This window comes from Schistocerca nitens, chromosome 1 (genome assembly GCF_023898315.1).
Source record: "Schistocerca nitens isolate TAMUIC-IGC-003100 chromosome 1, iqSchNite1.1, whole genome shotgun sequence".
NCBI classification, from domain to species: domain Eukaryota; kingdom Metazoa; phylum Arthropoda; class Insecta; order Orthoptera; family Acrididae; genus Schistocerca; species Schistocerca nitens.
In genome coordinates this window covers 836,841,742-836,862,023 of record NC_064614.1, presented here as the reverse complement: position 1 = coordinate 836,862,023, position 20,282 = coordinate 836,841,742, and the positions used below count along the sequence as shown (strand labels likewise).

Below are 20,282 nucleotides of genomic sequence, written 5' to 3'. Positions count from 1 at the left end.
GTTTAGTATTATCACGTAATAGGGGAGAGAGTGTGGCAGATATGATACGCGAGTTGGGATGGAACTCGTTAGAGCAAAGACGTTTTTCGTCGCGGCGAGATCTATTTACGAAATTTCAGTCACCAACTTTCTTTCCCGAATGCGAAAATATTTTGTTGTGCCCAACCTACATACGTAGGAATGATCATCAAAATAAAATAAGAGAAATCAGAGCTCGAACAGAAAGGTTTAGCTGTTCGTTTTTCCCGCGCGCTGTTCGGGAGTGGAATGGTAGAGAGATAGTATGATTGTGGTTCGATGAACCCTCTGCCAAGCACTTAAATGTGAATTGCAGAGTAATCATGTAGATGTAGACATGTCGATGTAGAGTCTTGTTGTCTTATAAAGGCGTTGCCGACCGCAGCGCCGTATTCTGCCTGTTTACATATCTCTGTATTTGAATACGCGTGCCTATACCAGGTTCTTTGGCGCTTCAGTGTATTATTGACGACTAAAGCCTCTTATGTGTATCTTGGTTCAAATGGCTCTGAGCACTATGGGACTCAACTGCTGAGGTCATTAGTCCCCTAGAACTTAGAACTAGTTAAACCTAACTAACCTAAGGACATCACAAACATCCATGCCCGAGGCAGGATTCGAACCTGCGACCGTAGCGGTCTTGCGGTTCCAGACTGCAGCGCCTTTAACCGCACGGCCACTTCGGCCGGCCTCTTATGTGTATCTGTTGTGTTTATTAGACTTATGCGAAAACGCTGCTAACTTATGCACCAGCCAAATATCTTGGCCCTTGAGCTGGTGAATGATATTTATTATTCAAAGATGCAACAGATCTTAGAGGCAAGCCTTCGCATTTGTAGGGTCTACGTCCAAATGCGAGAGGCACTTTGCTTTCCCGAGAGCACCGCCCCTGTTCAGGGGTGCAAGCGGGACGTGTGAGCACATGTGCCGCCTGCAGGCTGTTGTTTGATGGCTGCTGTGGCGGAGGAGCGGCTGCCTAGCAACAGGGCAGGCGTGGCTGGCGCCGGTCGATAGCGGTCTCGGCCCCGCACGTCCTCAGGCGCGCCTCTCCCTCGAGGCTTCCACAGCCCTCGCACCTCTCCTCGTCTACATTCAGTTCCGAGCTTACAGGGAGAGTTACCTTTACTCTCTTAGACTAGAGAGTATTGCGTTTCACGTTTCATGTTAACTTGTTAAGAGCTATTTGAAGCACCATAATCGTCTTAACCCTTAACTTGTGAGGTACTTATATTGGATCATAGCCTGTGAGATGAGGTCTACCAGACCTCTTTGCTTTATTTTTTTCCAAAGTTATAGAAATCTCATATCTGATATCCTGATCGTTCAGAACAGTATTTAGTGACTAACAGCAACTGAAAAAATACTATGTGTTTGGGAAACTGCGTATGTATGCTCTATACAACGTGCTTTAACTCAACTAAAAAAATGAAGAGAGAATTGATTGCAGCCTTTGTATTAAGTGGATTAGTATAAATATTACGTAACTGATTACAAACTGAAGGATGAATGGGTGCAACTGAACCATTGAAAACTGGATGTATGATAATGTATTCCGGTTTTTACATTTTTAACACTATTGCAAGCATCTGTTACATATGATCCACAACAACAATGTTTTGTAAAGAAGAATAAAAACACGTTTTTAATACTCTCAGCATCATTCTATTATAAAGAATGCACGAAAGTTCACTTATCAGAAGACCTTTTGAACACTTTTTTTCATAATACACCTTACTATAAATAATGATTATAATGAAATGTCGTGTGACGAGGGCCTCCCGTCGGGTAGACCGTTCGCCTGATGCAAGTCTTTCGATTTGACGCCACTTTGGCGACTTGCGCGTCGATGGGGATGAAATGATGATGATTAGGACAACACAACACCCAGTCCCTGAGTGGAGAAAATCTCCGACCCAGCCGGGGGTCGAACCGGGCCCTTTGGATTGACAGTCTGTCGCGCTGGCCACTCAGCTACCGGGGGCGGACATGATTATAATGAGCGTATGGCATTGGTGGCCGGGAGACTCATCGTGGGGCGGTTCGGCCGCCGCTCCACAAGTTCTTTAACGCCACTACGGCGACTAGGACGAAATGATGATGAAAGACACACAACACCCAGTCATCTCGAGGCAGAGAAAGTCCCTGTCTCCGCCAGGAATCGAACCCGAGACCCCGTCCGCGGGAAGCGAGAACGCTACCGCAAGACGACGGGCCGCGAACGCACCTTACTATGAACATTGCTTACTGCAGACTCATCCCTTTCATCGCCAGAAATCGTAGAATCTGAATGCTCCATTCAGAAGTATTCCTCACACTCGTCAACATCACTTGCGCCATTTAGCTACGGTTGTAGTACGGTACTGAAGCCTGGACCACTTGGACGAACGCTGCTACGCATAGGCGTCACGCAGACCGCATGTACTCACAATAATGCTACAGTTCTCATTCGGTAACAGCTGGAGAGAAATTGAAACCTCAGCAATGCTCAAGGACGTTAGTGCATAGGGCAGACGGAAGTTGGGGGCAGCAAACGCAAAACAAGGCGCCAACGTAAAACTTTAGAACTATCGATCGGTGTGGGACATCACACGTCACAGATTAAAGGTTAAAAATCAGAAGAAAAGACTACCGGTGTCAGCTGTGCTTGACACCTCGTATTGACTAAACTGAGCACTCACCGAGAGAAGCGGAAGCAGATTGCAGCTTCAGATCGGACAGCGCGATGTGAGCAAATAGCTCCATTTGTATACCATTGCCATTGAAAGGAAGAGACCTGATTTAGATCCTAGGATCAGGACCAAACTGCAGCTAGTCGATAATATTCATACCAGTGTACAATCCCTTAGTTGACAAAACTTCCAATGTAGTACTGCTTCATTGTATTTATTCCAGATTCTGAACCAACTTTAATGATCGCCCCCTATTCTGTAATTTGTAATAATGATTATTCTTCTACATTCATTGACAGTAACCTCAGTTTTTTGGCAGATGGTACAGTTCTCTATAGTGAAACACAGTCTGAAAGCTTCTGAACAAATATTCGGTCAAATCTTGATAAGATTTCAAAGTGATTCAAAGATTGGAAACGTTCTTTAAAAGTTCAGAAGAGTAAAACTGTGCACTCCACATAACGAAAACCGTAGTATACTGCGACAATATCAATATGTCACAACTGGGATGGCTCAATTCATACAAATATTTGGTAGTAACAACTTCTAGGAATATGAAATAGATTGATCAAAATGAAACTTCACTTCATTCGCAAGAAACTGGAAAAATGCAGTCAGTCTGCAAACGATATTGCTTATAAAACACTCTTGTGCTGAACGTATTTAAGTAATACTCAAGTGTATGGGACCCACACCAAACAAGACAAAGAGTGGATATTGAGCGTATACAAAGAACGACAGCACGAATGGTCTCAGGTTTGTTTGACCTACGGGAGAGAGCCATGGAGACGCTGAAAAACACGAACTGGCAGACACTTAACGACGTACATCAGTTGCGAAACGCTGCTTGAAATGTTTTAAGGAGCGGTATTAAATGAGGAATATAGGAATGTACTACAACCCCCTAGGTATGCTTCCTGCAGGGACTGTGAAGAGAAGGCTAGACTAATTACAGCACTCAAAGACGTCTTTAAGAATCATTCTTCCTGCGCTCCATGTAACAGGAAGAATCCCTAATTATATATTAGTGCGATCGGAATTAGCCACTGTTACTCCCTTCACAGCGATGTCCGTAGTATAGATGTATATTTGACAGTAAATGCACTCAAAACAATGAGAATTTCTGTAATATATCGTGCCTGACTCGTTTAGTTGATTCCACTGCGGAATAATGATCTTGAGCTTCAACCTCGTCGAGGAACAGCGTATCAATAAACACGTTTAAGAAAAACAGTGTCAGTTTGGAAGTCACATAGAGGAAGTTCCAAAGTTTCTTCCAATTAGGGCGTTAAGGTCGATGGTATTCGAGATAACCGATAAATACACGCCTCAAAAATTTTGAGCGGCCTGGATCTGTTGTGAAAAAGCAACTAGCAGGACGAGCTGGAAGATCTGCAAGCGTCAGTAGTCTATGGAGTATTGAAGCTGTATGCATTGTAGTCTTAACGGGATCGTCAGCGTTCAGATTGCAAGGAAGCGCTTGCAAGGCACACAACATAGCTCCCCCCGCCCCCTCCCCCACCTCTCTCTCTCTTTCTCTCTCTCTCTCTCTCTCTCTCTCTCTCTCTGTCTGTGTGTGTGTGTGTGTATTTGTGGGAAGGGGAGGGGGTTCCATCAGCTACCTGGTTTCAGTATTCTGTGTCATTCCCCATTCCCTGTCTTAGATCATCGATTAGTCTTCTTCAGACGTTGGTTTTAATATGGATGTCTGACGAGTCTTGTATAAAAGATTCATCCAAGAACAACTGATGAATTAAAGTAATGGATTTTAGATGAATTTCGTAGAACTCTCTCCAAAATATTGGAGTGAATGATGGGGAACATCAACAGAGGATTGTGTGGATGAATACGTGTCATCTACCAGGCATAATTTTTAAACATTTAGAATCTGAATTATTTCCTCTTCGAAATAAAGTTTAGTTGTTCCATTTTAGTCAGTACAACGTTTTTGTTTAATTACTTTTAACATCTTAGAGCTACTCAAAAGTTTCTTTTCACTAGTGCCATCGCACATTTCAAGCTTGGAATGTAGATGTCCCAAAGCTTATGAGTGGGCAATGCCGAAAGCATGTTAAACTTTGTGGACTTGCAGGAAAATAAAGATATTCATTCAGTGACAATGGCTGAATGTCTAGAATGAATTACATCAACAGCTAAGTTCGTTGTTGGCGAAACTTACAGCATTCATATTATTTACATTGCGATTTAAGAATCAGATAATGTGCTTTACAGCTAATAACTGGCGCATCTACTATCCACTGTCCCATGTTGAAGTTCAAGCCCATTGGTACGCTTTCAGAAAGTTTAATGAAATTCTATTCACTAAATACGATGCATTTCAGTTGTATTGTCTAGAAATATCCAACATACGAGGATTCTGAAATAAACGAGAACAATCTAACAGAAAATGAAAAGAAGACTTTATAGTAGCTTTATAAACCTCGCAGAAACGTATTGTGGCCAGTAAATATTGTTTTCAAGGCGAATGAAAATATTTTGTTATGATCTCCATTTTTTGTTGCTGTATGATGTAAATGTTTCTGCGTCAGAATGGCCAGATGTAGATTTGAGTGTTGCTCATCTGGAACATGACCCCTTCCGTATTAATCTTTGACAGACTGTTGCTTTCGGAGTGCCTTTAAAATTGTTTCATTAGGTACTGTGTAATACGCTACAAGGTGTAAGTCTTTTAAATCAATCTAAGGTAAAATGATAAAGCTGTCCTCAATCTGAAGACTTATTTGAACCCCGCAACATTTCATTGGAATAGCCATAAGGAGGTGGTATGCCTTCGCCTTTCATTAACATTTAAGCTGACTTATCCAGCTAGTTATAGGAGGACCAGTAGTGTAATAATGTGGATTCCGGAGCACAGTCGAACTCAGTATTATTCGCTTACACAAATCATAGCCAGAGGCGAGAAGATTGGTAAATGACCGAATTTTTTTTTCACCAATGTGGACTGGATCCCAGATCTATCCACTTATAATCTGACACCTACTGAGCTACCCAGCTCGCCTTTCAAAAACGCAAGAGCAATATTTCTAAAATGCATGTTTTTTTCAGTATATTTTAAATAGTGATTGAAGTAGCTGCCGTAACATATGATCTATACTTGCCTTTTATCTGAACACCGTTGAATGAAGTTCTTGCTGTAACTTCCGTGCAGCCTCCAATGGGAGACTAGCAATAGCGCAGCCATTATTAAACTTAATAGGCTACTAACAGTTTATGAGGGAAAAAAGAAAGAAAGAAAGAGAATCACCTTCTATTGCACTCTCCCATATAAGCGTAGTTAACATTTTAATATTTTATTTCAGAGTAGATCGAAACGATAAGTTCGTCGAGATAAGGTGCTTAATTCTTACAATTAAGATTTAAATGCGCTATTAAATTCACATCTCTTACTAAATTTACTAGGAGATGTCGATCATGCCCTTTGAAGTAGCATCTGATGATTTGTGATGAATCAAGTATCCTCCGAAATTTTTAGATGTTTCTAAGACATTAATAAATCTTTAGATTAATTTATGTGTGAGTCTGGTGCGTCTGGAGAAAAATTTCGTACACTAAATGCGATAAAACTGCTTTTTTTAAATAATATGTGAAAGTATATTGTAATGTTCATCTTTTCACTGTGTTGTTCCTTTTGGCTGCTGTGCGTGTTCTTCGCTGCTGTTTTCGTAGTGTTTTGTCTTAGACACTTTTCACTTCATAATTTTTTCAGCTTTTTATTCTGTCCTCGACTTCTTGCTTATTTATATCAAGTTCTTCTAGGTCGTCATTCACTTTTCTATGCAAGTTGGCCTTTTTTTAAATGTAATACAATTTTTGGTGTCAGACTGGTAGAAATGGCGTTTATTTAGAGCTGATTGACATTTGTTTTATTCACACACTAGACAGAGCAAAATTAAGATAGCGAATTATTAAAGGTTGGAAACGGTACACAAAAATTGACATTGTTAACAGCAAATATTGCTACAATCAAGTGTATTCAACTTCAGCAGCTGATATTCAGAAATGTGGAGGTGTTAGCGAACATAGCCATTGTGGACAGAAGCTTCTTTGCCGAAAGATCAGATTGTTTTTTATTTAACTTTTTATTCGGCCCACTCAATTGCAACAGTTAAGCTAGGAATACAGTGTTGAAATATTGGAGAGCATTCAGTAGGAGAAAGAGTAAATCCATGACTGAAGAGCTCACGTGTTGTTTCTTGACTCATTTTCGACGAAGGCGACTTTGTGCTTCGTCTTTAATGACTTTGCAGTCGTTAAAACAACTTTTCTTCTCATTTACTTGTTACTTAACCTAGTCAGCATCGTGTTCCTCTGTTTTCCTTGATCATATATGTGCGAGGTTATAATCATATCAGTCAAATAATGATAGCAATAAAAATATGGAAGACTATACGAAAGGTTGTGCTTCCTCTGATCGCAAGGTAAGTCTGTTTGAGGTAGTTTATCTTACTATTCATTTTTTTGATTATGTCTTTCAGAAACATATCCTTGCGTCCGTGTAGATCTTTGTACAAAAACCGGAGTAGAAAGCGAATCGTCGTTAACACTTATCTTTTCAGAAACTGAGAATTCGAAAAAGACGAAAATGTATGTTTTGCTCTATTCTACGCAAACTTGGAATGAGAGTTAGTACGAGAATTTTTCACAGATTTCGATGAACTGATTGGGAAAAACGAAGATGATAAACTAGCATAGACATACACATTGTTAGATCATCCTGGTTTCGCTTATAACAATCTTTCAATGATGTTACATAAATTGAGTAGATATTATTGATCCAATTGATGCCATTTCTCGCATTCGATAATATACAGTTAAAATTTGAATTACGTGCAACGAAAGAAACTAGTATGGCGTTCCCAGTTTGATTGGAGTGGAATGTATACCACTTTTTTAAGATACATTAAATTATAGTGATTTTAACGTCAAAATATACGTTTAAGGGTGTTCACCGGATTGGCAATTCCACTTATCTGAGCAATATTTTGGCATCTTCATCCAGAGAAAGCGATATTTCTGATGTGTTCACTGTCCGGAGGCCAACGAATCATCGAAGTATTGTGCAGGAAAATGGGACCACCATCTCGCATAAACACCAGGAAAACAATGGAATTCGTGTGCTGCTGTAGTGGGAAAAACAACTTTCTGATCTCGAAAAGTCGATGTACGCTAACACAACAAGCCGTAATTTTTTTTTTTTCGACTTGAAGATCTATTACTCGCCAACTGTCGAATACTGCTAATTTTACATGCAAAAGCGAATATTGTTGGCACTCTATTTTTATTTAAGGAAAGAGTAAACTAAGAATGTTGTACGTTTGTTGAACATTTCCCTGGTCTTAGACTAATATTCTACTCCAATGCTAGCATACTTCCATTTAAGTTTTGATTGTATGATTTTCGTAATTTATCGTATCTGTTACAGACGTTTTTAAATCGTTACTAACTTGTTGTCCAAATATCAGATTGAAAACAAAACTGAAGCCGGGCTTGTTGCTCCGTTCGCTCAGTGCTGTGTGGTGACAAAGACTGCGGGCTTCCCGACGTCAGGCGCTTTTTGTTTCGGCCCTCTTTGTTTTCTTTTTGTTCTGTTTCGCTGCCCTTATTTTCTGTTTGCATGCAGGTTATGTTCTGTTTTGCGTAGCGAGTACGGTATCCGGGGCTGTGCAGGCGACGCCGGTGAACTCCCGACGGTTCGGGACGCCACACATTGTGCCAGGCAAGTCGAGCCCTGTTTACCAGGCACCTTCTGCCTGCTCCACTCCTGCTTTCTGTTTCATTTCTTGAGAATTATTTTTAGCCATACCACCGAATGGCTGTCACTGTACACCTAATTTCTCTAAATGTGTATACAATGCTGGCTATTAAAACTGCAACATCAGGAAGTTAGGGATCGTCATGCTGAGGTGGTTTTTAAATTTTGTTATTTTTATTTTGTTTTGAAATTATTATTTATTTATTTTTAAATTAAATATTGAAATTTTGGAGTTTAATTACCACCAAATTTTTTAGCTAGGCTTCTCTACCGGGATTGTCTGTTGGCGAGTATAATTTTGGGACGTGATTTACGCCTAAAAGCTATCGGACTTCGTTTTGCAATAAGTGAAATTTTAGATGCAGGTTCTATTTTGAAAGCAAACCAAACGTAGTACACTTATTGGTGCCGTTAATATGCGGTCATTCACCAAGAGACGCCCCCAGACAAAGTAAGCCACATTTACTTATCAAATTCATGAAAAAAACTGAGGAAAAAAGGTATGATTAGTCGATATGATAAAAACAATGAAATAAAATAGTTATTATTACGCAAAATGAGCAAAAAGAACAGAATCTCTACGTAACACAGATTGTTGCGACCGTACCGGACAATGGCTGATCAAGAAGAGAGCGAACAAAAAAGTTGCCGGTCCGGTTCATTTGACATAGATAATGAAATTACAGAGAGGTTTTATTGTAACTGCAGTGTCTATTAAGCAGTGATAAAATCGTCTCAGCACTACTGCGCGAAAACACATAGTCACGAAATCCAGTAACACTTGGGGAACGTTACAATGCCCTTCGTCTGTTATAACAGAAGATAATCGGTGAAGTGTACAAAGCCCCTGTATCCACTGCTTTCCTCTCTGTATATCAATGATATTTAGTCTGTATTTCACTCTACTGTCTGAGCGGGAGCATCCGGACAGCTATTAGTGAACGTTAATAAAGGGTGTGTCCAGTCATTGGTTTATGACGGCTTGAACTCTGCTGGGGACACTTTCCGTGACGTGTCTGAATGTCTGCAGAGTAATGGCAGTCCATTATTCATGAAAAGTCGAAACCAGAGAAGGTCGCAATGTTGGACGCTAGGATCTGGAGCGAAGTCGACATTCTAACTCATCCCAAAAGTTTTCCATTCGATACAGGTCGAGACCCTGGGCAGGCAGCCAAGTTCACTTCTGGAATATTACTGTCCACAAATAATTGCCACACAGATGCTGATTTATGACAGGATGCATTCTTGTGCTGGTTCAAACCATCATCATCTCCGAATTGTTTCTCTACAAGTTGTAAGATGTGTTCAAATCTTTCCGCGTTCATCCTTTTCTTGTGCGCAGTAAGGACACCACACCTTAATCACCGTAAAACACCCCCATACTGTAACAACGCCTCCACATTTCACCATTGGCTCTAAACATGGTGGCACATAACGATCCATAGGACTGCCACAGAATATAGCGTGGTTCACCGCTCCAGGTAACTCGTTTCCAATCATCCGCTGCCCAGTGGCGTCGTTCTTTAACTCACCTCAAGAATCGCTTAGCACTGACTTTTAAACGTGTGGCTTTTGAGGAGCTACTCTACCATTATACGGTACTCCATTACTCCGTTCTTTTCAACTTGCCACTCACAGTCATTGTGCTAGTTGCAGCCCTGTCAGCACTCTGGAAATCACGAGTGATTCCTTCGCTGGTTTAATGCGATATTTTACTCCCCGCCCCCCGCATTGCTTCACGGTCTCTGTCCATCTGTACGTGAGGTCTGCTGGTCTTGGTATAGCACTGTTTGTTTCTTCGCGTTTCCACTTCACAATCACATCACCAACAGTCAACTTTGGTACCTTTAGAAGCGTTGAAATGGCGCTCGTTGATTTATTACACATATGGCATCCAAAAACTACTTCACGTTGGAAGTCACTGAGCTCTTCTCAACAACCCATTGCGACGTTCTGTTTGGCTGCTGTCACACAGTATTCAGTACCTCCTTTTATACTGGTGCGTCTGCCTCTTATGATGTCTAGAGGTTAATTCCGCAGTATATAGGTGTGTCCGGGTACTTTCGCCAGATAATGAATAGGATGATAATAACCAGATGTATTCAAGTGCAAGTCCTAAGAACATTACTGCTGTCATTTCACGTATGAAATACGATCTCGACAAATAATGAAACTTTACTTATTGTCAGTGTACATAACAGTACAAATAATACCTGATAATAAATGCGACATTACTAACCACAGCTAAAAATGTCTGGAAGCATCTATTGCTCTAACGAAGCGGGACATCGAGACCTCTAATGAAAGATATGGGAGTGTCACTCAGCGCTGCTTCAGTTCTGCAACAATGCCCATCAGTCGTAGTGGATGGTTACTGGTGGCGTGGCAACCTCATGACGTCAAACGACCAGATGTTTTCGGTGGATCAGAGATCAAGCGGGCGCGCTGGCCAGGGCAACAGCCGACCAACCCTCTGCATTCATGTTTGTTACGACAGTAGGGGAAATGAGGTCTTGTATTATCTTATTATTCTATTATTTCTTGGAGATTTCGAAGGTACAATACAGCCAGCGGTCTTAGTGCAACAGAAATGTGGCAGCTTCCATATAAATTATCAGCAACGGGAACCAAAGGTGATGGTGTTGTCTTCACCATGCCACACCATATCACCTCACCATGTGCTGGGCTCGTATGATGATGAAGAATGCAAATATGGCAATTTCCATTCTCCTCGGAACCCTCACTCGTGGAAAGCCCGTCATTAGGCTGTAAACAGAACTCGTCTGGAAGTACAGCGTTGTGCCATTTGTGTGTCCAGTAGTGTCGTTGGGCATACCTTTCTCAGCAAGGCTTTCTTCACAGCGGCATCACCGAAACGTTGGTCACTGTGCTGCCAGCACATTGGGTTCCAGATGTTTCGAATTGTTTGTGGCTACTTACCTTGCTGCAGACAAGGTACGTGATGTAGGTGTACTATCCTGGATGGATGAGTGAATAATATGTCTGTCCTTTTGGATGCTAGTCACGTGACCATTGACATCCTGCATGATATTGAGCAGCCCCCCCCCCCCCCCCATCTTATTGTTTCTATATCTGTTTGACTCGTCATTGCGCAACAATTACTGTAGAACGTTAAACTGCAGTCTTCACAGTCCACGTTTCTCTTACATAAGGCATAACATGATCTTCTCCCAAATAACGAACATTCAAATGCAATTTCGGAATGAGAACTCCGCTGTATAATCTTCGCTTGTATACGAAGTGCATGAGACTATCTCCCACCTACGTTGTGCAGCTGTGTTACAGTGCGGATCATTTTCATGTCGAAGCTATAGTTCAGTGAATGCCAATTTTGCATTCGTTGTATACTGGGTCCATTGTGTTGCAGTTTTAATGGTCAGTAGTATAATTTACATTAACAGAATCTGGAGTTTCTCTGTTTATGTTGAAGGTAATTACATATCGTCGGCACAGAGTTTCTGGTTTTTGATAAGTGGTAACTTTGGTAATAATGTCTTGTAATTGTACCATACGTAAATTTATTATGATTATGGGGATCTCACATGTACCACAGCCCATATACCTGGTGTATGGCAACACATCCTACGCAATTTGGTTATAAATGTCCAGGGTCAAGTGAACTAAAATTTGATTTAAATGTTTCACTTTTAGTGTTACTATAATTTCTTAATGCTGTGATTGTTCAGTGACGTAGCTGTGAGAAACAGTTACACACAATCGTAGACTTGTTAGTCTATCGCCACGACAGTGTTCGTGAAAGGTGGTCTCGGTTGCTGTCGGCAGTTCCGGTGGAGGCGACGGCGTTCCTGGGCGCCGTGGCAGCCTTCGTCGTGCTGCTGCTGGTGTTCTTCCTGTACCTCAACAAGAAGTGGTGCTTCTATGGCGTGGGCGGCTTTCCTTGCTGTGACGAGCCGCTTGGCACCCGCGCAGGACGTGCCAGCCACCACCTCGGTGAGTAACACACAGCCGATCAGTCAGCTCATAAATCTCTTACACCTGCTGATCCTCTTCTAAAGCTAAGTTCATTCATAGTCAATAAAAGTCTTCTGCTACCAAAAATGGAGATAAATAAAATCATTTCCCGAGGGAGGCCACTTGCGTTAGTGGCCTAAACGTTGGAAGTTTACACGTGTGGTCACAGATCCAAAAGAATTTGATTGCCTATGACAATGACCACAAAAGCCTACGCTTGCATAAATTCATTCAATTCATTACCGGTGCGTTTTATGAAAAAAAGGGTAAGAAATTACAAAATACTATAAACTACAGAAAAGTTTTCATAGGTCATTAGAACGAGTCTTGCAAATAAAAAACGAAACAAGTGTGACGTAAAATACGTATACATCTTATATACTAAAAAAATTTGTGTATTTGTATGAATGTTCCGTATCTCCTTATAAACCACTCGATAGGTTTCAACCTAACTTCGTACACAAGCCACTAACAGTCTCGAAAGAAGTACGTAGAGGTAAGCTCCACCAGGCTCCCTTAGGTCTGGGGATGGGTTTGAAAACTTGAAAAGGGTTGGTAACACCTGACATCTCGGCTGCCCTGCATGACTAACATGTTGTGTGTGTGTGTGTGTGTGTGTGTGTGTGTGTGTGTGTGTATAGAGTCAGAATGCATTATAGACAGTATACATGTGGAGGGACAGGACTGAGTAGAAAGAGAAGGGAGGAAGGGAGGAGGAAATGGATCTTTTGGATAGGGTGGATAGCAATGTGCGGCTGTTTGCTGATGATGCTGTGGTGTACGGCAAGGTGTCGTCGTTGAGTGACTGTAGGAGGATACAAGATGGCTTGGACAGGATTTGTGATTGGTGTAAAGAATGGCAGCTAACTCTAAATATAGATAAATGTAAATTAATGCAGATGAATAGGAAAAAGAATCCTGTAATGTTTGAATACTCCATTAGTAGTGTAGCGCTTGACACACTCACGTCGGTTAAATATTTGGGCGTAACATTGCAGAGCGATATGAAATGGGACAAGCATGTAATGGCAGTTGTGGGGAAGACGGATAGTCGTCTTCGATTCATTGCTAGAATTTTGGGAAGATGTGGTTCATCTGTAAAGGAGACAGCTTATAAAACACTAATACGACCTATTCTTGAGTACTGCTCGAGCGTTTGTGATCCCTATCAGGTCGGATTGAGGGAGGACATAGAAGCAATTCAGAGGCGGGCTGCTAGATTTGTTACTGGTAGGTTTGATCATCACGCGAGTGTTACGGAAATGCTTCAGGAACTCGGGTGGGAGTCTCTGGAGGAAAGGAGGCGTTCTTTTCGTGAATCGCTACTGAGGAAATTTAGAGAACCAGCATTTGAGACTGACTGCAGTATAATTTTACTGCCGCCAACTTACATTTTGTGGAAAGACCACAAAGATAAGATAAGAGAGGTTAGGGTTAGTACAGAAGCATATAGGCAGTCATTTCTCCCTCGTTCTGTTTGGGAGTGGAACAGGGAGAGAAGATGCTAGTTGTGGTACGAGGTACCCTCCGCCACGCACCGTATGGTGGATTGCGGAGTATGTATGTAGATGTAGATGTAGTGAGAGCAGAGAGAAGGATGTGGAGAGAAAGAGGGAATAGGAAGACATGGATAGAGAGAGGGGCACGAGTAGATCAGCAGAGAGAAAGGGAAAGGAAGAGGAAATAAACACGAAAAACGGTGATCAAAGAAACTGAAGAAAAGGGCAATAAAAGGAATTGAAGTTCGTATGACCATCATACCTCGTCATAGTGATAAGGAATGTATACAGGGTGTCCCACATATCTTTGCCAGCTCAAATATTTCCGAGAGAAACAAAAGTGAGAAATGCAGTAGGCTGGGGATGTACCTGTGTCGGGGACTCACACAACGGGCAGGATCACCCAGTCCATAAATGTAAACAAACATCAATTTCAACATAAGGTTATGTTTTTTGCAATGACACATGTATGGTTTTGCTATGGAAGTGAAAACCAGAGGTACAATTATTGATGGCAGACTTGGTTTCACTGCTCAAAACCTTATACCTTTTCGAATATTTAGACTTTAAATAATGGGAACGGTGTCACAGTTTCTGCAATAATGCTGTATTGTTGTAATGTGGGTCACCTTCATCCTGAAGCCTGCTGGAGACAACTCATGGTCTGCACATTAAGCCAGAAACTGTGGCACTTTTGCCCTCCTGTAAAAGTGTAAAGTCTACGTATTTCAGTAGATATAAAGATCAGAGCAGTGAAAATAAGCCTGCCGTCATTAATTCTGAGTCTTCCACGGAAAAAACGTATATGTGTCGTTTAAAAAAACGTAATATTGTGTAGAAAGTAATGTTTGTTTACGTTTATGGACTGTACATTCCTGCTCATTGTGCGAGCCTCTCACATAGGTGTATCCTTGGCCAAATGCATTTTTCACATTTCCTTTTGTTTCGGAAAATGTATGAGATGGCAGTGTTATGTGGGACACACATCTCATCCACCCCCTCTCTCTTTTCATCTCCTCTACCGATTCTCTGTCCATTTCCTCCTCCTCCCTCTCTGTATCCACCTTCTCCTCTCGCCTTTCTCTGTTAATCTTCACCTCCCTATCTCTCTTTACATCTTGTCCTGCGCCCTCTCTCTATCCATCTTGTCTTCCCACTCTCTCTATGTCTCTCCTACTTCCCTTCTCCCTCTCCATATCGTCCTCACCCTTCTCTCAGTCCATCTCCCACTCCCCTTCCATCTGCCACTCTCCTCCTCCCCTTTCTCTGTCCATCCCCTCCACCCTCTGTTTCTATCTATATCTTCCTCTCCTCTCTCTAAGTCCATCACCTTCTCCCACTTACCGAGAACGGTGGCACAGTTGTTAGCACACTGGACTCGCATTTGGGAGGACGACGGTTCAATTCCGCATCCAGCCATCCTGATTTATGTTTTCTGTGATTTCCCTAAATCGCTCCAGGCAAATGCCGGGATGGTTCCTTTGATAGGGCACGGCCGAATTCCTTCTCATCCTTCCCTAATCCGATGAGACCGATGACCTCACTGTTTGGTCTCTCCCCCCTCCAAACAATCCAATCCAATCCAATACTTCTCCCCCTTCTCTCTGTCCATCTCGTTCTCTCACCTCTCTATGTCCATATATACTTCCCCTCTCTCTATGTCCATTTTTAGCACCTGCCCTCTAAGCCCACCTGTCTTGGAATCATAATTTTTGTACTGAAAATTTTTTTACTTGCTTTTCCTTCATTTGTGTTCTGCATTTCTGATTTTTATAATTTCTCGAGTGAATCTTGATATTAATATCTTTCCCCAATATACCTGAGGATCTATATGAAAATGGTGCATGTTCTTTTGGACATGTACGAAAGGACAGGAGAAATTTAGACCTTTAGCTGCTTACAGGCGTTGATAAATATTAACGCGGTCTGTTGAAAACGTGTGCCCCTACCTGGACTCGAACCCGGGATCTCCTGCTTACATGGGCAGACGCTCTGTCCGACTGAGCCACCGAGGACACACAGCATGGTGCGACTGCAGGGTTTTATCTCTGGCACGCTCCCCGTGAGACCCACACTTCCATCTTTCTGTCCACACACTACATTTGTAGTGCCCCTGCCCACTATACTCATTACTCGCGCCAGTCAATGTACCGATTCACGTAAGAGTTTGGGCAATTTGAGTGCATCTACACTGAAGAAGATCTTTGGCCAGTAAGCCTTATCTATACGAGGATAGTGTCTGTTCTTTTGGAGAGATTCTGAACTGATCACAAAGGAAGGCGAAGTTCCATTGCAATTTGAACAAGTATTGCACGAGAGGATTTTTTTTTGTGCTAATCTCGAAAAACTAACACGTCAACGTAAATGTAGTCAGATACGACTGAAAAACGTTGCTTAAATTTAAAGCATATTGTAAGCTCACGTAACAAGTGTAATGCAGTATGATGAGAACCGCAGCCACACTCCATCAATTTTCAGTACAAAATTCGGCTTCGTAGTGGTCCCTAACAGAACAAGATTCAGGGCCAGAGTGTAACTTCCATCTGACCATTCTTCAACCAACCGAAAATCCGCGGCAACTCGCATGATTGGTTCACGCTTCCCAAAGTTGCTAATTCATGCAAGGTATGTCACTTGCACCTATTTGAGAGAGGCGACAATTGGCCAAGGCACAGTAGTGTACCTGTAAGTATATGCCTCTTTGGAAAACAGTGAAGTGACGATATGCGTGCTTAGAAAACGAGTCCATGCGAACAGCAGAAGCATTTCAATTGCTTTTGTATGACAACGAGCGATAACTTGCCGCATCAATGTTTGCAGCGCCACCTTGAAAACAATACACTATCGAATGCGTTGCATCCGTGGCCGAGTTCACCATTGTTTAAAGTTCATTATTTATTTTCTAAGAGGAAGTAGTACTAGTTGCAGGAACTTCCATAGACTTACTTCATGTATAGCACAGGAGAATGTATTTGTCTGAAAAGTCGAAAGAATGAACACAGAGAAGTTTCACATCACCGTAACTGCAAGAACTTCATTGGCGTCGGCAGATAATTATGAAAAACTGTGTCGTTCAAGTCTCAGAAAGCTGCCCCAGGTTCTCGACAGCGAACTGTTCGTAGAGTATAATTTGAGGAGATTGCATTGGATCGTGTGGACGAAGATTCATCAATAAATATTCGTCAACTTTCGTGTGAAATATACAATTTGAAGAATTCAAGAACAGACTCCTCAAGGAGCAGCAATTACAACTTTATCGTAAGATAGTATGGAGTATAAACTGTTTATGTCAATAAATAATTATATATTGATATCTGGCATTCGCTCCTTGTCTAAAGCTACTCAATTTAGAATAACTTACCATCCGTAAAGTTTCAGTCTCAAAGGCTTTTCCCTCCCCGTTTACTTTCGTGCAGCATTTAGTAGCAACAGACCTTCAGTACACTGTCATTGGCGTCATCATTATCTTCTTCTTCTTTTTCTGCTTGAAGCGATGGGTTCACCTGGAGTGCCCTTAGGCATGGTAGGGAGGTCAGCCAGACTAATGGTTATGGCGACTGCTCGCAGAAAAACTGGAAAGCCGGATTCGAATCCTGGTCTAGCACGAAGTTTAATCGGTCATGATATATTGATTACATTTCGGATTCAACGTATCTGAGGGCTTTCATATCTTCTTTCTTATCACTGCGTTTTCAGTGATTTGATTGCCCTCATACAACCATTTTCTTTCAGTTTTTCTGATTCCATTTACATTTTTTTCTTTGCAATCTAGGTATCTTCCCCGGCATTTCTTTTCCCACTTGGTCGAGATGACTCACTTAGTACTGTACAGTTTTTGCTTTGTCCGTATCAAGATAATGAACAAAAATAATTCTGTACGCGCTCAAAAAAACACCGATCGTCACATTTTAGCCAAAAGATTAAACAGACATCACCTTTTTTATGCAGAACTACAGGTCCCCCAGTTGCTTTGATAACATTCTTGGCGTGAAGTTGTGCTCATGTCACAGGCACAGTAACAAATCGAAGCACAAAATCAGTTACATACTTCTTAAAACGAACCAAATATTATTGAGAAGTTAGTTGTAGCATTTTGTTGTCCTCAGTATTCAACGAATGTGACACCCACTTCACACATAGCATTCTCGTAGTTAATTCTTCATATCATATGCAGTCAGCTCTTCTGTCCACTGTTATTGATCATGCTGACCATTAAACATGGGACACCAAGAAGGACAGCAAATAACGAATTTTTACTTGTTATGCGTATACAGTACACTAGCAAAAATACATGATGAAATTTGTAGGTTATTCAGGGGTATTCACGGTGCGAAATTTAGTACATAAAGCTGCCACTTCCAGCGGCAGTTAGGGGACTAATGCAGATGGGCATCGAATCGAACTAAGATTGGGTACGGGAATGTCATTAAATATTAATTCATCTCTGCATTAGAGGTCATCAGTCATAGCGGCTATCGAATGGTGACTCAGTCTCTCGTCAACCCATTACTCAACGTTTTCAATGGTTGAGAGATCTGAGATCTAGCTGGCCACGGTAAAAGTAGCACAACAGGACAGCCTAAGCAACGTATGGCATTGTGTTATTTTGTTGAAGGATAACGTCACGAGACCTCGAAGTTAGGACACAATCATCGATCTTAACATGTCAGAAAGGTAACTTCTACTGTCTAAATTACTGGCCATGCTAACCAGAAGTGAACATCTTCTGTCCCCAGTGGGATCTCACATCACGCCAGGTGCTGGTTCCGTGTGACGATAACGAATGCAATCTGATAACGTTTGCTCTCCTCGGAGCCTGTACACATGGGAAGACCGTTATCATGCTGTAAGCATAGCCCGGACAGTGTTGTCTTCAGGCACACAATTGACGGCACGCCTCTCTTTGCTGTCACATCTACGGAAGACGTCACAATGGTCGCCTTGCTGACAGTCCCTGACGCTCGAGCCGTCGTCATATTATCGGTGTAGATATTTGTCATGCTCCAGATAAACTCATTTCCTCACTTAACATACGTGACTTGGCTGTATGATCCTGCATGGCCGAGTGAACAGTGTCTGTCCTCTCAGGCGCAAGTCATGTGTGGCTATTGAGATCCTTTATGGTGTTGGTGTGGCTCTCCTGAACCCATCGATTCCATATTTGCATGACTCTCATGGGATCTCGACCAACGCGAACAGAAAGATCGTGGAACGATAAACCACAGTCTCGATAGGCCACGATTCTTCCATTGTCGGATTCCAATACAAGCTGGGAGACATTCCTCCTGTTTATACGAGGTACAGCACAGTAATCTCACAAAAAGTCAACTTTCAAATCCCATTTCAGAATGAGAAACGCTCTTAGTTTTATTCATCTGTGGATCACTTGTGACATTGGACATGTCATGTATTACAGTTTAAGAACAAACAAATAAAGACATAACTGTTACATACACGTATTTACATACTAAAAAATCTAGTCTGACAAAGGTGGGCTAGGTAGTCGGTCGTCAGCTTACAATAGGAGCCATCCCAGCATTTGCCTAAAGTAATTTAGGCGAACCACAGGAAACCTAAATCAGGACGGCCAGATGAATATTTGGAGCCTGCATCCTCCCTAAGATAAGGTGACTCTGTTTAAACTAGTGCTACCTCATCCCTGAATCTAAAGTACCATTTTGCAAGTTAATTAATAATACAAGAAGATGGTGTTACACTCTTCATTTATTACTCAATACTAATCACTGCACACACTACACACATTACACACACAGTATTTCACAGCTTTACACAAGCTATCATCTGACGTCAGGACTATAGCGATGATGTTTCGATTCCATTTGCTTGCACGAAGAACTTAGTCAGCATCCCTTTATAAAAAGTGAGTTGTTGAGCTCACACAAAGGATAAGGTGTTAGTATTATACGTTGTAGAGCTTTGGAAGAAAGGTTTTTCCAAAGAAAGGAAAGGAAAAGAGTATAATGCAAAAGCCTGATTCATTGTTGTTATTTACCTCACTCACATTTTCTACCAAACTCTTACTATGTATTATCTATGTAATCCTTCAGGGTATATAATGTATTGCTTAACTAATATTTTAACTACCTTTTTAAATAAGCTTTTTACTAATCCCTTTAATCTCTCTGGGCAAATTACTGTACAATTTCTTCATAGAAAATGCTCTTTTGAGTTTCATTTCTATTCGTTGTTTGTCAATGTAATTTTAGTCTGTATCTAGTTTCCTCATCACGGACGACTGTTTGTGCAGTAATTGTCATGGTTATTATTGATGTACGTAGTACATAGGTGTATATAATGAGACTGCTTGGT

General features: G+C 41.6%; 1 protein-coding gene across 1 annotated transcript in view; it reads left to right on the top strand.

Annotated features, from left to right (window-relative positions):
• LOC126208232 (synaptotagmin-14) overlaps positions 1-20,282 on the top strand; it is a 586,661-nt gene that overhangs the window by 421,886 nt on the left and 144,493 nt on the right. Inside the window, exons 2-3 of the mRNA XM_049938886.1 lie at positions 8,350-8,424; positions 12,265-12,432. Coding sequence (XP_049794843.1) covers positions 8,350-8,424; positions 12,265-12,432 — 243 coding nt within the window. The remainder of the gene's footprint in view (positions 1-8,349; positions 8,425-12,264; positions 12,433-20,282) is intronic.